The following is a 17,837-nucleotide window of genomic DNA, read 5'->3' as shown; positions in this document are numbered from 1 at the left end:
ATTAAAATAACATTATATAAATAAATTGTTGCATAGAGCTTCATACATTTGAATATAAAAAATACATCTAAGAACATAATTCAAACTTAAGCAATACTTTAGAAAGAATAAAAAAGCATACTTCATATAAAAAGACATGTTAAATAGATAGACATACATAATCTCATTTAGAAAAAGTTCTAAAACAGTAAAATACATATATAAAAGTTTTTCATTATGCTGTCAGTTATATAGAGAAAAATGTGTATTATGTTACAGCTGACCTTGCTTTTCAGTGTGAGTAAGCTCATTATGTTCACAAACCTTAGCCTCTCATATTGTTATAACCCTTCTGTTCATCAGTTATTCCTTGTTTCTCAATCCAACGTATTATGACCAATGTAATTTTTCATACTCTGTATTCATTCAGTCTATATTGTAAGCCACATTGAACTCAAGACTTTTTGGGAAAATGTGGGATATAAATGTCATAAATAAATATCTAAAGGATAATAAGTAAGCTGGAGAGGAAACCATTTCATAAATTTGTTGAAATTAATTTGGTGGACAGATGGAGAGAAACTCATTTGTTGGATTATACATATTTCTCTTAGGTCCACCACACCTATTCCAGAATTGATTTTATATTACTGGATGAGGGCTCTGATAATATATTGTGAAGGCTCAGCTAGAGACAGTGACATGTGCCAGTGTGAGTGGAGATAGCTGAGGAGGGTGGGTCCAAGGCCAAATGATTTTGGCATCTTAATGGCAGCCTCCTTGGATGATCCATTGAGTGCTAGGTGGGCAGATCAGTTACTTGAGGAATATATTCAATTTGATGATGTGGATGGAATGTCCCTTGAAGTAGTAGCCTGGGGGGGGGGGGGGGGGCTAAAGGTAATGATTCAAGGCCATATCATAGCTGTAGCAACCCAGAGATAGAAACAGCACCAGCTGGAAGAGCAGATGTTGCATGAGCTCATAGCCACATTGGAGGCGCAACACAAAAAGTAACCAGGTGGGAAGGGTTATTTGATCCAATTAGCCAAGGCCTGTAGGAAGCTTAGAGGTAAGGAAGTGGAGGATCTTGCCTATAATTTTATATTAAACTGTACCTACTGTACACCGCCTTGGGTGAATCTCTTCATAAAGGTGATTAATAAATCCCAATAAATAAACTTTTGAAGAGACATATTTTGAGTTTAATAATAAAGCAAGTAGAGTTTTGGTTCATAGACTGAAAATGATGCAAACAAAGAAGAATGATACACAAATTAAGGGAGGGAATGGGGCTGAAATAACGGATGACACAAGGATAAGAGCTTGATTTGTGGAATTTTACAAAGCTTTGTATACTCATGAGGGGGTGGTGGAAGAGAAGGGATAGTGAAATTTATTTGGAGGGGATACAATTGGCGGTACAGCAGAAAGAGATGTGGCCTTGTTGAATCGGCCAGTCTCTATGGCTGAAATGATGCAAACTCTCCGGTCTGTAAAACTTGAAAAGGCACCGCGGCTGGATGGCTTTGCGGTAAAGTTCTATAAGCAGTTCCATCTTCTGTTATTGGGCCCTTTGGTGGGCTTCTTCAATTCTTTAGAGAAGGCACTAAATTACCCTGAGGGTGGCTGTTATACCCAAGGAGAGTAAATACCCAAAGCAGTGTGGTTTTTACTGTAATTTTTCTAATTGATATAGATACAAAATATTTGACATGGATATTGGCTGATAAGCTCATGAGTAGAGGACCCAGACTGGTTCATCCTGGCTATTCTGGGTTTGTGACTGGTAGGGAAACAGGAGATAACATCAGGTGAGTACTAAATTTGCTGGACAGGGCAAAGAGGACAAACCAGCCCATGATTTTACTGTTGATAGATCCTGAAAAAGCTTTTGATAGGTTGTCCTGGCCCTTTATGTTTAAGGTACTACAAAAAATAAAATTGGGACCCCAATTGTTAGGGTGGATCCATTCAGTATATAACACTCCAGTGGTTTACATTAGGGTAAATAGATGGTAATCATTCTTTAAGCTTCGTAGAAGTACTTGACAGGGATGTCCCTTATTGCTGATTCTCTTTGTGATGGTGAATGAGCCCTTGTGCAGAGAGTGTGAGAGCAAGAGCAGATTACTGGCGTATGGGCTCATGGTAAAAATCACAAGATTACCCTGTTTGCAGATGTCATCTTGTTTATCCTGACTAGGCCCCATGAATCCTTAAAAGGGGTAGTACGGGAGTTAGAGCATTATGGGAGGATCTCTGGGTTTTGAGTGAAAAAGACTAAGTCTGAAGTTTTGAATGTTACAGTAACACCAGACCAAGTGAGACTTATCAGCGCCAATCTATATGATCTAAACTATGGGCCTATGCTTAAGAAAATAACTCATGACTTAGAGCAGTGGGATAGGTTGTACCTTTCCATGGCTAGGGAGATAGAGGTAGTTAAGATGGTGTTACTCCAATTATTATATCTTTTTTTTTCTACCCTGCTCATTGAGGTGCCTTTAAAATCCAACAGAACAGCAGTTCTCTCAGTTTATCTGTGCCTGACGACATCCTCAGGTGGTGAGGGGGTACTGTGATTTGAGTAAATTGGAGGGAGGGTTAGCTGTACCGAATGTGAAGAGGTACTATCAAGTAGCCCAATTGTGGGCCTTTCTGGCCTGGCAGGTGCAGGAAATAAAACAATGGGTGGAGTTGGAACAGGAAGATGGAAACGATATACTACTGAACCATTTTCCATGGCAACCCAAGGGGAGATCACCTGGGGTGGAGGTGGGTGTGCCCTATAGGAATCTTACAATGTAGGTATGGCAGAGGACTAAGGAAGAGTTATTGGGGGGGGGGGGGGGGGGTAAGAATTATTTTTGGTACATTCTGTTTGATGTAATTTGGAGTTTTGTCCAGGAAGGGATCAGGCTTTATTTTGTAGTTAGGAGGCGAGGGGATTAGTTTGTGTGCGGCAATTTTATAATCGGGTACAAAGGAGGGTGAAGAGTTTTGGGTAGTTACAAGAACAATAACAGATATTATCACAGCATATTCCCCTACATACAAGTAAAGTGGCTACATTTATACCTCAGCAGTGATATTTGATTTGACTCGAGGGAAGAGTGCTTTTGAACAACTACTACTACTACTATTTAGCATTTTTATAATGGAAGGGGATATCGGAAACTGAAATATATGGAAGAATTTATTTATTGGGATTTATTAATCACCTTTATGAAGAGATTCACCCAAGGCGGTGTACAGTAGGTACAGTTTAATATAAAACTTATAATTTTGTTAACAGCATAACAATAGTAAAATAACCAAGAATAAACATAAATACAATAAATGAGGTAAACTTGAAAACAGTAAATTGAAACCTAATAATAGAACTATCATGAAACAGTATAAAAAAATGTACACATTTAATAACACTGGAATTCAGATACCAGAGATATAATACAGTGTTAGCTTAATACTAATGATACACCTAATAAGCATACATTATGGGAGGAGGAGGAAGATCTAGCAAAAAATAGAGGAATGGGTAGATGTATGAAGAAGAATGAAGAAGTTGGTAATGTCTACACTTATTGTTGAAAATGGGTATGAGGACTTCCTATACTGGTATTACACTCAGATGCATAGAAAATATGTGGATGGGGGACCGGGGATTGTTGGCATGGCTATGGTGAATGGAGACCTGTTGTAGAGCTGCCAAAGGGTCCCAATTTTTGAGAAGGAGATTTTAGTACATGCCCCAGCCCTGCCCCACTCTGCCTTGGTCCTGTCCACTCTTAACTCGTGGCTCCACCCCCTGGAACACCTCAGTCCCATGGCCACTGCAGAAAATATTTTATTTACACCAGTGACGACAGGGATGGGTAAGAGGAAGTGTTCCAGTTCACTCTATTATACCTTCTATCCAGCATATATTCCCCCAGGGGCATAACTGCAAGGAGACCTTGGCCCCCACTTTGAGCTTAAGCCCACTCCAGAATTGTGGCACTGGTTGAATTGCTGATGGAGATGCTCAGGCCCCGCTAGCTGAAGAGTTCCACTGCATGAGCCCCCTGCTGTACTGTTTGACCAGTGCAGCAATCAACAGAGTGCTGCAGCCGCTGATGCTGAACCTCCTGCATATGCTCAGTTCAGGCTTTTGAAAATGGAAAATGAGATATAATACCTTTTTATTGGACTAGCCCAATACCTTTTTCCATTAACTTTCAGAGGCCAAAATCTCCTGCCTCAGATCAGGTCAAGACAGTATACTACTGTTATGATATCCTCTCCTGACTTGAGGAAAGAAGTGTTGGTCTCTGAAGGCTAGTCAGAAATGTATTAAAATTAGTCCATTATAAAGGTGTCACTTCATTTTCTATTTTGTGTTTTATTTGTGTTTATTAACCTTTATTAACACAGCTACCACATTACTTTATCCTAAATTAATAATAAAATTATTTTTTCTACCTTTGTTGTCTGGCTATTTACTTTTTCCAATTGTGTTGGTTCTAGTCTCTTGTTTCTGCTTTCCTTCGTCTTCTCTTAACTCTCTTGCCAGGGTTTCCTGTATATTTGTCATTTTTCTCCCTCCTGTTTCAGTTTTCTTCAGTTTATTTTTCTGCCTCTCTGTCCAGATTTAATTCATTCTTACTATCCAGTCTTTAATTTTCCTCTTTTTACTTCATCTACCTATGGCTTTTCATCTTTCCTTCACCCTTGTTCTCCTGTATGCCCTTCCTCTTATTCTCCAGTCTTTCACTAACTTTATCCTCTCCTCCTTTCCATTCAGCATCTCAACTCTTTCTTTCCCTACCCTTCCATCCAGCTTCTTCCCTCTTTCTCTCCCTATCCTACCATCCATTTTCTCCCTTTCTACAACACTTTCCATTCAGCATTTCCCCTCTCTCTCCCCATCCTTCCAGTGTTCCCCTTTTTTCTCTCCCTACTCTTCTACCCATCACCTCCCCTCTTTCTCTTCCTAATCTTCCACCCAGCATCTTTTCTGTTTCTTTCCCTAACCTTCTTTCTGTGTCCTCTTTCCCTATTCTTCCATCCAGCGTCTTCCCTCTTTCTCTCCCTACCTATCCATCCAGCGTCTTCCCTCTTTCTCTCCCCACCCATCCATCCAGAGTTTTCCCTCTTTCTCTCCCCACCCATCCAGCATTTTCCCTTTTTCTCTCCCCATCCTTCCAGTGTCTTCCCTCTTTCTCTCCCTCCTTCCATCCAGCACCTTCCCTCTTTCTTTCTCTCTCCATCCTTCCAGCCATGGTCTCCCCATCCTTCTACCCAGTATCTTCTCTCTCTCCAGTCCTTTTCCATCCAGCGTGTTCCCCACTTTGTCCCCATCTTTACACTCATCTCTTTCTCTCTACTCTTCCATCCAGTGTCCCTACTCTTCTATCATTTTTCCTCCCCTATCTCCATTCAGCATTTCCTGCCTCTCCATCCCCCTTCCTCTTCCACTCGGTATCTTCTGTTTCTTGAACACTGCTGTTTCTCCTGATGAGCAGCAGCGGCCCTGGCAAAATAACAAATAGCAAACGCGGGGCCGCAGAGCTCTGCCGGTCCTCTGCCCCAGAACAGGAAGTTGACATCAGCAGGGGCAGAGGACCGGCAGAGCTGATAGCATGTGCTGGAAGGCTACAGCTCCTTGCTTCCTGTTGTTTTGCTGCCGCTGCTGCTCATCAGAAGAAAAGCAGTGGCGGTGCGGTAGTGGCAGTGTGTCACAGGGGAAGAATTTCCCGCTTTGGCAAGAGTGCGTGAGATGACTCACAGAATGCAGCACCCTTGGAAGGTCTGCTATTGTCAGGTGTGGTGGCAGTATAATATTCTTCAACCATACTGGCCACAGGTGTGTTTGATGTTCTCCCAAATGTTTTAACTAGGAAGTGGCGCTGTTGAATTTCCAGGTGCTGGGGTTGGATGTTGGAGAGGATGCATTTCTCCAGCTAGGAATGACAGTGGCTCGGTTAGTGGCTGCTACTCACTGGAAACAGAGAGAGGCCTCAGACTGGAGGAGAGTTGTGAAGAAAACGGAGCAATGGTACACCATGCATAGACTGACAGCAGTGTGTAAATACAAATGGAAGTTTTTGAGCGAAGATGGTAGTGTTTCAAGTGATGGCAATGCACTATCTACCAATAAAGACTGTGCATGAACTTGGGAGTCTGGATTAGTGGGGTGGAGGATGTGGGTGAGGGGTTGTAATGGGGAAGGTGGGGAGGGGGCTTGGGCTCAGGAATGGGGGAGGTGTTATTTGTTTGAATTGAATATTGAATGGATGCACTGAAGAAACAACATGTATCCACTGAGTGTTTTATTTCTCATTGTGTTGTTTAAAATCTTTGAAAAACCTCTAATAAACTCAAAGAATCCCCCCCTCAAAAAATGCCTACTTTAATACAGGCATAAACCACCTGACCTTTGCCTACTTTGAAGACATACCCTCGATATTCAGTGCTATTTAACTGGCTAGGAATGGCTATCCCTGAATATTCAAAAGTAGATAGCTAGTTATCTCCTGCTGAATTTTCCTGGTCAGCGCTTAGCAGCTAACCAGTTATATTGCATGATATAACTGGCTATCTGCCAATATTCCGCTCATTGCCGGCTAAGTTTGGCAGCCGCATTGGGCCACCAAGATAGGCCTATCTTTGGCTAGTTTAAACTTAACCAACCAGTTCTGAATATTGGCTTGGCCGGTTAAGTTTAAACCTGCCAAAATTAAACCTGATATTTAATGCCAGTAATCGGAAATGACCCGGCATTGAATATCCAGTCTCACTGCCAACTGTGGGAGTTAGCTGGGCTGCCTCCTGCTGTCTGAATATTGACCTCATGGAAATTCATCAGCCTGTGTAAATGGTCTTGCCTAGATCACAAAAGAGTATGCGTAGATTATAACATTTTATAATCTACACAAGTGAATGTGTGCATTGGTCACACTCTGCTCAGACTCTGCCCAAACTTCACTTATGTGAATGCCCAGTGGCAAAGTATATGCCATTGCATCTTGGAAACAAACTAAGCTGATCAAGTGGAAATGCAAACAAATCTTTACCAAATTAATGCCTGACACAGGCTGTGTTTCACCCTCATAAGGGCTGCATCAGGGGCTATATGGTGTGTATAAAACTTTTCACTACCAAAAGTGTACAAAACATCTCTTGGGAAAGGCACTGATATAAATGAAAAAGCAGCAACGTGGGTACGCAGGTATACATCTATCAAAACTGGGATTACCCATCAGCAGCGGGATTGTTGATGGGTAACCTCAGTTTTGATAGTTGTATAGCAATGTAACACTTTGCTGCTTTTTCATTTATAACGGTGCCTTTCCCAAGAGAGGTTTTGTACACTTACGGTGGTGAAAAGTTTTATACACACCACATAGCCCCTGATGCAGCCCTTATGAGGGCGAAACATGGCCTGAGTTGGGCATTATTTTGGTTTGTATTTTTCCAATAAAGATTTGTTTTCATTTCCACTTGATGTGCTTGGTTTGTTTCCACGTTGGCGTTTGCAGATCAGCTGCCCTGTTGTTTTGTGGAATCATCGCATCTTGATGCATATTTGCAGAATACTGTGGAAATGGAAAATGATTCTTTATGTCTGTAATTGCCCACATACTTGCAGGAAGGTCTACAATACTGGCATTTATGCACAGTCTTGCTGCCTAAATCTAGGTGGCTCCTTTTAGAATTACCCCTATGTGTGGCCTTTACTTAGATCCACTTTCATGCAGGTTTCTTTAGAAATTTCCATTTTATAGAAACATGTCTACCTATACAAGTTATGCAAAATTAAAGCAATCCTTTATCATAATTGTTAACGTTTGGATTAGTAACAGAAAAACAAGAACTGCCAAAACAAAGGTAGGTTTAGTCTATCTAGCTCATTTCAAAATAGAATTGTAAAGAACTAAAAAAAAATTGAGCAACTAATTTGCTTATAATTGTGTCCTTTTTAATTTTCAGTCTTTTTTATTGGGTTCCTGGGTACTGTCGACTTTATTTGATCTCCTCCTTGTAGAAGCCTTGCAGAATGTGTTTGGTATCACGATCAAGCGCTTACCTTCTGGATTGTAAGTACCTGTATATAGGCATGTTCTATAGTATTTTTCAAGCTGATGTTAAAAGATTTTTTTGTACAGATAAAAGAGGAGGAATACTTGTATACTTCAAAATTGGCAACCAATCAGATTTTTAATTCAGTTTAAGTTACTTACCTTTAGTTTTTAGATTTAGTCTGGGTAGGGTCCTATGTGTTTTAGTAAAAAGATTTCCAGTTATAATTTCCTGTGGTTGTTATGTTCTCAAACTGCTGAATTGTTGAATATATCTGTATCTGAGATTCATTCATCGGGTTTTGGGGCCAAAACTCAGTAGTGGATGCTAAGATGTGGAATGCACTTTCTTATGATTTATGAGTTGAAAAGGACTATGGCTTTTTCTTAAAGCATGAATTAAGAAAATTCTTATTTGTATTTTGAAATTAAAAACCCTTTTGTTTCATCTTGTTTAATGTAGTTTCCTCCTTAAGCATGCAAGATTATATTTTCAGTATAGAAGGAAGTATAATTGCAGAGTTTTATTGTTTCTACTACTACTTATTTCTATTGTGCTACTAGACATATTCAATCCTATACCCAAACAAGTAAGAGACAGTTTCTGATCAGCAGAGCTTACAATATATTCAAGACAGACAAAAAGGACAAATAAGGGATTAGGGATTTGAATTTATTATGAGAATGATTAAAATAACATGGGTATTGAACATGTGAATAAGAGATTAAAAGAAGAGGACCGGAGATGGAACATGACATAGTGACTCCAAAAGCCTGTTCCAGAATATGATGTAAAATGGGAGGAATGGAGTTGGTGATGGAGGAGAAGGATACAGATCAGAGTGATTATCTGATGGACATAGTTCCTGGGAGGAGTGTAGGGCGAGATATGAGAGGAGCTGGAGAATGAATGCACTTGTAAGTCAGTAAGAAGAGTTTGAAATACATACAGAAACAGATAGGGAGCCATGAATTGACTTGAGGAGAAGGGTTATGTGGATGTAGTGACAATGGTAAAAGATAAATTGTTGAGCAGAATTTTGACCGAATTGAAGGGGAGACAAATGATTTAGTGGAAAAAATCTCATATTATTAAAAAAAAACAAAAACCAACATTTAGTGAGATACCTGTGAAGAGCAAGTTGCAGTAATCTAATTTAGAGGTGATGAGAGTTTAGATAGGTGCTCAGAAAGGTAGGGATAAAGTTTGGTGGTGATCTAGAGAAAGAAATGACAGGTTTTAGTAGTCTGATATGTACAAAGAAAGAGAGGAATCAAAGATGACCCCATGGTTATGAGCTGAGGAGACTAGAAGGATGTGAGTGTTAGCCACAGAAATAGAGAATGGGGGAAGAGAGGTGGGTTTAGGGGGAAGGATAAGAAGCTTTGATTATGTTCTGTTTCAGATTGCGGTGGGACAGCAATATCAGGCAAGCAAGCTGAGATTTGGGCCTGGATTTCTGGTGAGGTGACCTGGGAGTCATTAGAGTAAAAATGTTACAACCATGGGAGGAGATCAGAGCACCAAGGGAGCAGATAGAGAAGAGGTCCCAAAACAGAGCTTTGAGGTACACTGACTGATGATGGGAGAGCATACACTAAAAATGCGATTGGAGAGATAAGAAGAAAACCAAAACAGAACAGAGCTCCAAAATCCAAGTGAGGACAGCATATCAATAACACAATAACACAGTAAAAGACGTCAGATAAAAACCATCATGGTCAATCCAGTCTGCTCAACAAGGTGGCCAGAGCACCCGCCACTCTATGCAGTTTATAGTCATTCATGAATAAACCCTGGTTGGCAGTTTGTCATCAGGCCAATCACATATAGGAAGTTAAATATAATGCAGACTTGGAACAATATATGTTTAAATAACCAAAATATTGCTTGCAGTATTTTACTTCCTAATTTCAATATAAAGATGTCTTCTCCTTCTCCTTGACATGCACAGCACCCTCACTCATAGCATATGATAATAAAGTGATATACAATCTGCAGACGTGCTCTTCACCTGTCTTTTGCCATTTGTGTGACTCAGACTGTAGAAGTCTGTCCGGCATTGACCTTAATTTCCAGCTACTCTTTCCCAACATAGCACCTCAACAACCATGTTTTGATTCCATCCTCTTTCTATTTAGGCATCCCCTGTGTTTGTTCCACATATTTTTGAATTTCCCCACCATTTTAGTCTCCACCACCTCTATTGAGAGGTCAATCCAAGCCTCCACTACCCTCTCTCTATAAGCATTTCCTGATGTTACTCCTAAGTCTACTGCCTTCTACCTCAATTCATATCCTCTAGTTCTATTACTTCCCCATCTCTGGAAGAGATTAGTTTGTATGTTAATACCTTTCAGATATTTAAATGTCTGTATCATATCTCCTTTCCCTCTCCTTTCCTGTAAGGTGTATACATATTCAGATCCTCGTCTCTTCTCAAACATCTTTTTTTTTTCACAAACCCTACGCCATTTTTGTCATCTTCCTCTGAACCATTTCAAGTCTTTCTGTGTCCTTTGAGAAATGTGGCCTCCTAAACTGAACACAGTACTCTAAGTGGGGCTTCATCAATGACTTGTACATGCTGGTTATGCTTTTCTCTATAGAGCCTAGCGTTCTTCTGTTTACAACCACTGCCTTGTCACATCATTTAGCCAGCTTGATATCATCAGACACTATCACCCAAAGTCCCTCTTCTGATCTGTTCTCATCAGTCTCTCACTCTCTAGTTCGTACTGCTCTTTTGGATTTATATACCCCAAGTACATCACTTTCTACTTGTTCGCACTAAAGTTTAACTGCCAAACATTAGACCATTCTTCAAATTTTTGTAGATCCATTCTCATGTTGTCCACTCCGTTGATGATGTCTACTGTTGCAAATCTTTGTATTGTCTGCAGAAAACCAAATTTATCCTTTTAACCCTTTGGCAATGTCGCTCACAAATATATTAAATAGAATTGGCCCACAGACCTATCCTTGAGGCTTTCCACTACTCACCTTTCTTTTCTCTGAGCAAATTCCATTTATCACCACCCTTTGTCATCTGTCAGTCAACTAGTTTCTAATCCAGTGTAACACTTTGAGTCCTAAATTCAGCTCGCTCAGTTTATTCATGAGCCTCCTATGGAAAACATCGTCATGGAAGTAGTTGGCCATAGTCTGGGCAGAAATTAAAGGAGAGTTTGGAAATGGAGGCACTTTTGGGAGGGAGTTCTGTCTGGAAAAAGATGGCAAGGTTTGAAGGCAAGAAAGTTTGTCAAATGGATTTAGTAGTCTTGTTATTGCAAGTGCAAGAACAGACTGGAAGGCGATCAGCAAGAATTTGAAATATATATGACGTCAGCATGGGCACAGAATTTTAGCCACCAAACCTACGCAGTGGGTATGCATATAAATTACAGCAGTTTTAAAAAGGGAAAGAGTGCACATACCCTGTTAAAATTATTCCATGGGAAGTGCATGCATGTATTTGCATCTGTTTTGAGATATGCACAAATTTCCCAGTTATATTTATGCACATATTCTCCTGTTTTATAAGATACTAGTAAAAAAGGCCCGTTTCTGATGCAAATGAAACGGGCGCTAGCAAGGTTTTTATCAGAGTGTGCACGTTTGAGAGAGAGTGAATGTGCGAGTGTGTGTGTGACAGAGAGAGAGAGTGAGAGTCTCCCCCCTCCCCTCTGCTGTTCCTCCCCTCTGCCCTCTGTCCCCTTCCTCCCCCTCCCAGTTTCGGAGAGCAGTGTTTGGTAATTATACAGGATTCCTGCTGTGTTTTTCACTGTTTGTATTTGTCAGGATTCGTGCTGTGTTACAGAGAGAGCGAGGCTCCAAGTTTCAGAGAGCAGTGTTTGGTAATTATACAGGATTCCTGCTGTGTTTTCCTTCACTGTTTATATTTGTCAGGACTCAGTAGCTGTGTTACAGAGAGAGCGAGGGTGGGGCAGACACTCATGGGGAAACCGGATATCTACACCACTTCATACTTCCGGCTGGAGGCTTCATTTAGAACGTTGGTGGTGCCTTTTATATAGAGAGATGTGCATAAATCCAAACTTTGCCTCAGCCCCATTCCCTGTAATGTTTCTGCTGAGGTTAGAGTAATCTTTATGTATAAAATTATCCCTTATTCCAAGAATTATGCCAAAAATCTACCTACATGTTATTTTGTAACTATGCAGTGCATTTGTGACAGGTAGGTGTATGCATGAGTGGGACTCCCACTTAAGGATGTAATTGATGTAATACTATGTGTTACACATGTATCTTCAGTGTTCAGGCATGAGCACTTATACGAGCACCCATCACCTCCCCTCTTTTTATTCCTACCCAGCATCTTTTCTCTTTCTCTCCCTACCCTTCCATCCATTGTCTTCCCTTTCTCTTCCTATCCTTCCAGTGTCTTCCTTCTACATCCTCCCATCCAGCGTCTCCCCTCTTTCTGTCCCCATCCTTCCAGTATCTTCCCTCTTTCTCTCCCTCCTTCCATCGAGCACCTTTCCTCTTTCTTTCTCTCTCCATCCTTCCAACCATGGTCTCCCCATTTCTCCCCATCCTTCTACCCAGTATCTTTGCTCTCTCTCCAGCCCTTTTCCATCCAGCGTGTTCCCCACTTTGTCCCCATCTTTACACTCATCTCTCTCTCTCTCTCTCCTCCTCTTCCATCCAGTGTCCCCACTCTTCTACCATTTTTCCTCTCCTGTCTCCATTCAGAATCTCCTGCCTCTCCATCCCCCCTTCCCCTTCCACCCGGTATCTTCTGTTTCCTGACCACTGCTGCTTCTCCCGATGAGCAGCAGTGGCCATGGCAAAACAACAGATAGCAAACGCGGGACCGCAGAGCTCTGCCAGTCCTCTGCCCCAGAACAGGAAGTTGACATCAGCAGGGGCAGAGGACCGGCAGAGCTGACAGCATGTGCCTGAAGGCTGCAGCTCCATGTTTGCTTCCTGTTATATTGCTACCGCCGCCGCTGCTCATCGGGTGAAAAGCAGTGGCGGTGCAGTAGTGGCAGTGTGTATCAGCGGAAGAATTTCTCGCTTTGGCGAGAGAGCGGGAGATGACTCACTGAATGCAGGACACTTGGTAGGTCTGCTGTTGTCAGGTGTGGTGGCAGTATGATGTTCTTCAACCATACTGGCCACAGGTGTGGTGTGTTTGATGTTCTTCCAAATGTTTAACTAGAAAGTAGCGCTGTTGAATTTCCAGATACTAGGGCTGGATATTGGAGAGGATGCACTTCTCCAGCTAGGAATGACAGTGGCCTGGTTAGTGGCTACTACTCACTGGAAACAGAGAGAGGCCTCAGACTTAAGGAGAGCTGTGAAGAAAATGGAGCAATGGACTGCATAGATTGACAGCAGTGTGTTAATACAAATGGAACTTTTTGAGTGAAGATGGTGGTGTTTCAAGTGATGGCAGTGCACTTTCTACCAGCTGTGGGAGTTAGCCGGGCTGCCTCTGCGGTCTGAATATTGGCCTAATTGACATTCACCAGCCAAAATGGTCACGCCTAGATTGCAAAAGAATATGTGTAGTTTATAACATTTTATTATCTACACAAGTGAATGTGTGCACCGGTCACACTCTGGTCAGACTCTGCCCAAACTTCACCCATGTGAATGCCCAGCGGCAAAGTATATGCCATTGCATCTTGGAAACAAACCAAGTTGATCAAGTGGAAATGCAAACAAATCTTTACCAAAATAATGCTTGACACAGGCCATGTTTCGCCCTCATAAGGCCTACGTCAAGGGCTCTGTGGTGTGTATAAAACTCTTCACTACCATAAATGTACAAAATATCTCTTGGGAAAGGCGCTGATATAAATTAAAAAGCAGTGTGGTACGTAGTTGTACATCTATCAAAACTGAGATTACCCATCAGCAGCGGGATTGTTGATGGGTAACCTCAGTTTTGATAGTTGCATAACTACTTTGCTGCTTTTTCATTTATAATGTTGCCTTTTCCAAGAGATGTTTTGTACACTTACGGTGGTGAAAAGTTTTATACACACCACATAGCCCCTGATGCAGCCCTTATGAGGGCGAAACATGGCCCGTGTTGGGACATTTTGTTCTTCTGAGATGGCAACCCTAAGTGTGGAGAGGTAGTTGTAGAAGAGCAGGGCAAGGGAAGGGTGCAGTAGTAGGTGGATCACGGGGGTGGGACAAAGGAGGGGCATGGTGCAGGGCAGGTGTTGCGTTTTTCTCTGCCAAAAAGTTGGCAAGCTTACTCATACCTCTATTGAGTTCCTTGTTCTTATTGCACTATATCCTTTCAATCAAGAATACATCTTGGAAATGTGCTGTCTGTTGGAGATCAGTTGTTTTAAACTTTTTAAAGAAAAATCTGCAGTAGATGTTAGGTAGCAATAAATGAATTCTTAAATAACATTATTGTAAAAGTAAAACAAATTATTTTATTGAATTTGTGCTAAGTGGATCATTTTTTTATACATTAGTGAATGCTCCACCTCCATCCCTATAAATATTTTTATTTTGAAATCCACTCCATTGAAATACTTTGTTTTTTTCTGGTGTACAAAATTAAAGTCTCAAAAGGGTGATGCAATAAAAAAGCATTTACAATTTCTGTTAAAAGAATTTATACAGATTTTTAAACTACTGCTGTAGCTTAGAAATTTGCTCTAATTAGGAAAAAGTGCTAAATATTGAATAGAGTAAACGTGTGAGGAACTTTATTTCTGTGCTATAAGAATATAAGAATAGCCATTACTGGATCAGACTGATGGTCTCAGTATCCTGCTTCCAACAGTGGCCAATGAGGACACAAGTACCAATCCCAGGGCAAGCAGTGGCTTCCCCAAGTCTGCCTCAATATCAGACTATGGATTTTTCCTCCAGGAACTTGTCCAAGCCTTTCTTTAAAACCCAGAAATGCTACCTGCTGCTACCACATCCTCCAGCAACAAATTCCAGAGCTTAACTATTCATTGAGTGAAAAAATATTTCCTCCTATTCATTTTAAAAGTATTACCATGCAACTTCACTGAGTATCCCCTAGTCTTTGTACTTTTTGAAAGAGTAAAAGCTTGATTCACATTTACCCGTTCTACACCACTCAAGATTTTGTTGACCTCTATCATATCCCCTCTTCAGTCCTCTCTTTTCCAAGTTGGAGCCCTAACCTCTTAAACCTTTCTTCAGATGAGAGGAGTTCCATCCCCTTAATTATTTTGGTTGCTCTTCTTTCAGCCTTTTCTAATTCCACTATACCTTTCTTGAGAAACAGCAAACAAAATTGCACACAGTACTCAGTAAGGTTGAACCATGGATCGATACAGAGGCATTATAATATTCTTTGTCTTCTTGCTGTTCTTTACCTTTGTGATGCCTACACGGAAGGGGAAGATTCCTGTAGCTGCCCGACAGCCTTCAACCCCTGCTCTGTGGTAAGAGGTGATTATAGGCTTCTTATCGACCCTCCCCCCACCCCGCCCCAGGGTGTTCTGGCTGGCCACAGCATGAGGGAGAGCTTGTTCCTCGGGAGTGAAGTGTCACTCAGTCCACTAGGTCCTGTACCTCCCCAGCTGCCGCGAGACTTGGCATCTTTGGGGTCCTTTCCATCAGTGGAAGGTGCATCGGGTGGTGGACCCAAGTGCATGCTTCAGCTGCTGGATTCTTCATGGTTAGAGCAAACAGAGAGAGGACTGGCTTAAAGATCTGGCATTGGGGAGCTGCAAGGGAGTGACTTAGGAGGGGGATTTCCCCCGTTGCCATCTGTTCCTCCCTTAGAAAAGCCGGCAGAAGTGACTTTAGAGACCATTTGTATTGCTTTGGAATCTCTTTATAGGGTATGTGCTGGATTATCTTCCCTACTTAATCAATATTCACAAAGAGCAAATGTGAAGAAGTTTTGAACATTCATTCTGAGTAGATAAATGCTGTGGAAACTCAGATTCAGCAGTCCCAAGCCTTACAATCTAGTCTGGCTCAGGACCAACTGTTGGTATATCATACTACTACTACAAATCATTTCTATAGCGCTACCAGTCGTACGCACCGCTTCACAATTGAACATGAAGAAAAGACAGTCCCTGCTCAAAAGAGCTTACAATCTAAATCAGGACAGACAGACAGGACAAATAAGGGATAAGGTTAGGACAGACAGGACACATAGGGAAAAGGGACTTTTGAAGAGAGGAAGACAAGATAAGGTTACGAGCAGGTGACAAGTTAGGAATTAAAAGCAGCATCAAACAGGTAGGCCTTTAGCCCAGATTTGAAGGCGGCCAGGGATGGAGCTTGACGTCATGGCTCAGGAAGTCTATTCCAGGCATAAGGTGCGGCGAGATAAAAGGAACGGAGTTTGGAGTTAGCGGTGGAGGAGAAGGGTGCAATTATGAGAGATTTCCATCATAGGTTGGAAAACTTTTAGATTTCCATATATTAAATTTTCCTAAACTTATGACCATATCTCTGAAGGATCTGTTTCACAGAAGGAGAAACTTAACTATTCTGGTACTGTTTTTCCACCTCTACATAAGATTTACTATCTTCCAGTACCTAGACAACGTTCAAGCTCTCCAGATGCTGGTTTGGTTGTGGAAATTTCCTCTGATAGTTTGAATATAACACAAATTTTGTAGAGTTCTGCTGAAGAAGTGGTTGCAAGATCAACTTCATTGGTGACTTTTTGTTTTTCAACAGGGTAAAGAGACCTTACTTCGCCTCTTTTTAGGCTCTTAGATTCCACCTCATATCTAAGTGGACTCAATCACGTAGGAACAAGTTCCTAGCATTTAAACCTCATGTTGTTTCTATAGGAGCTAGGTTTCAATTGAGATTTCTCTGCAAGTGTTTAATTTTCCTGGATCAACATACTTATGTGTTTTATGAACCTGCTCAGTTACAATTATTTTTGGAAGGTAGAGGGATTTCCTTGTCAACTCCTTTGATCTCTCAATAAATCTCTTGTAGTAAGAGGTTGATAATCTGCAATTTCTTGTTAAATTTTTCTTGTTAAACCAGCTTCCCCTGATTTTTGAATTGGATCTCTCTTCCAATGTGGTCTAATCTAGCTTGATTTAATTTAGTTTTCCTGTTTTAGGATGATTCTTTATGTTTTTGTTCTCTTTCCATAATCATGCTTGTTCTGCTCATTACGCTAATATTAAAACTAGTGTTCGCCTATTTATGGTCTGAGCCCTTACCACCACCCATTGACCTAGCGAAAAAGGGCTCATGCGCTACCCACATGGTAACCATACAGCGAGCTCCAACATGGGCGCACTGCTGCTTACCGCTGGGAATGCCCCCCACAGTAGAAAATAGAAAATTATTTTCTACCACGGGATTTGGCACATGCCAAACTCAGAATTCCTGCTGGACGCATGCACTACCCCGGCTGTACTGCTGATTGGGTTTACTACTGTACCTTTGTAAAAGGGTCTCTGAATTTGTTAAATATTTTCTTGTTTATGATTTAAATCCTTTGGTAATTGCTCTTTATGATATGAATGGTTTTTAGAGTATTACTCTTTCTGTGCTTTGTTCTTTTTTTTTAATTATTATTTCTTGCATTTGGTTACTCTTTGTTTCCTACATTTACTGTTGTAAATGAATAATCTCTAAAATAAAAAAAAATTCAGCACAAAATAAAATCCCATGTCAATTCACAGGCTTGAATTCTTTTGTCTTTTCAGCTTGCCAGGACATTCCTGTCCTAAGGTACGCTGTTTAGTCAGAATTATGTTTATGTGGGACATCATTTTTGTTTTGTAGAAATTTTTTTATTTTTTGCTAGGACTTAATGAATTTTCAATTTTGCT

General features: G+C 41.0%; 1 protein-coding gene across 1 annotated transcript in view; it reads left to right on the top strand.

The window, feature by feature from the left end:
* The window catches only part of UBAC2 (UBA domain containing 2), a 482,592-nt gene that overhangs the window by 86,906 nt on the left and 377,849 nt on the right, over positions 1-17,837 (top strand). The window contains exon 4 of the mRNA XM_030201351.1: positions 7,954-8,060. Within this exon, the coding sequence (XP_030057211.1) occupies positions 7,954-8,060 (107 nt within the window). The remainder of the gene's footprint in view (positions 1-7,953; positions 8,061-17,837) is intronic.

This window comes from Microcaecilia unicolor, chromosome 4 (genome assembly GCF_901765095.1).
Source record: "Microcaecilia unicolor chromosome 4, aMicUni1.1, whole genome shotgun sequence".
Taxonomy (NCBI): Eukaryota; Metazoa; Chordata; class Amphibia; order Gymnophiona; family Siphonopidae; genus Microcaecilia; species Microcaecilia unicolor.
Note: the sequence above shows the minus strand (reverse complement) of the source record. Positions and strands in the feature narration are given on the sequence as shown.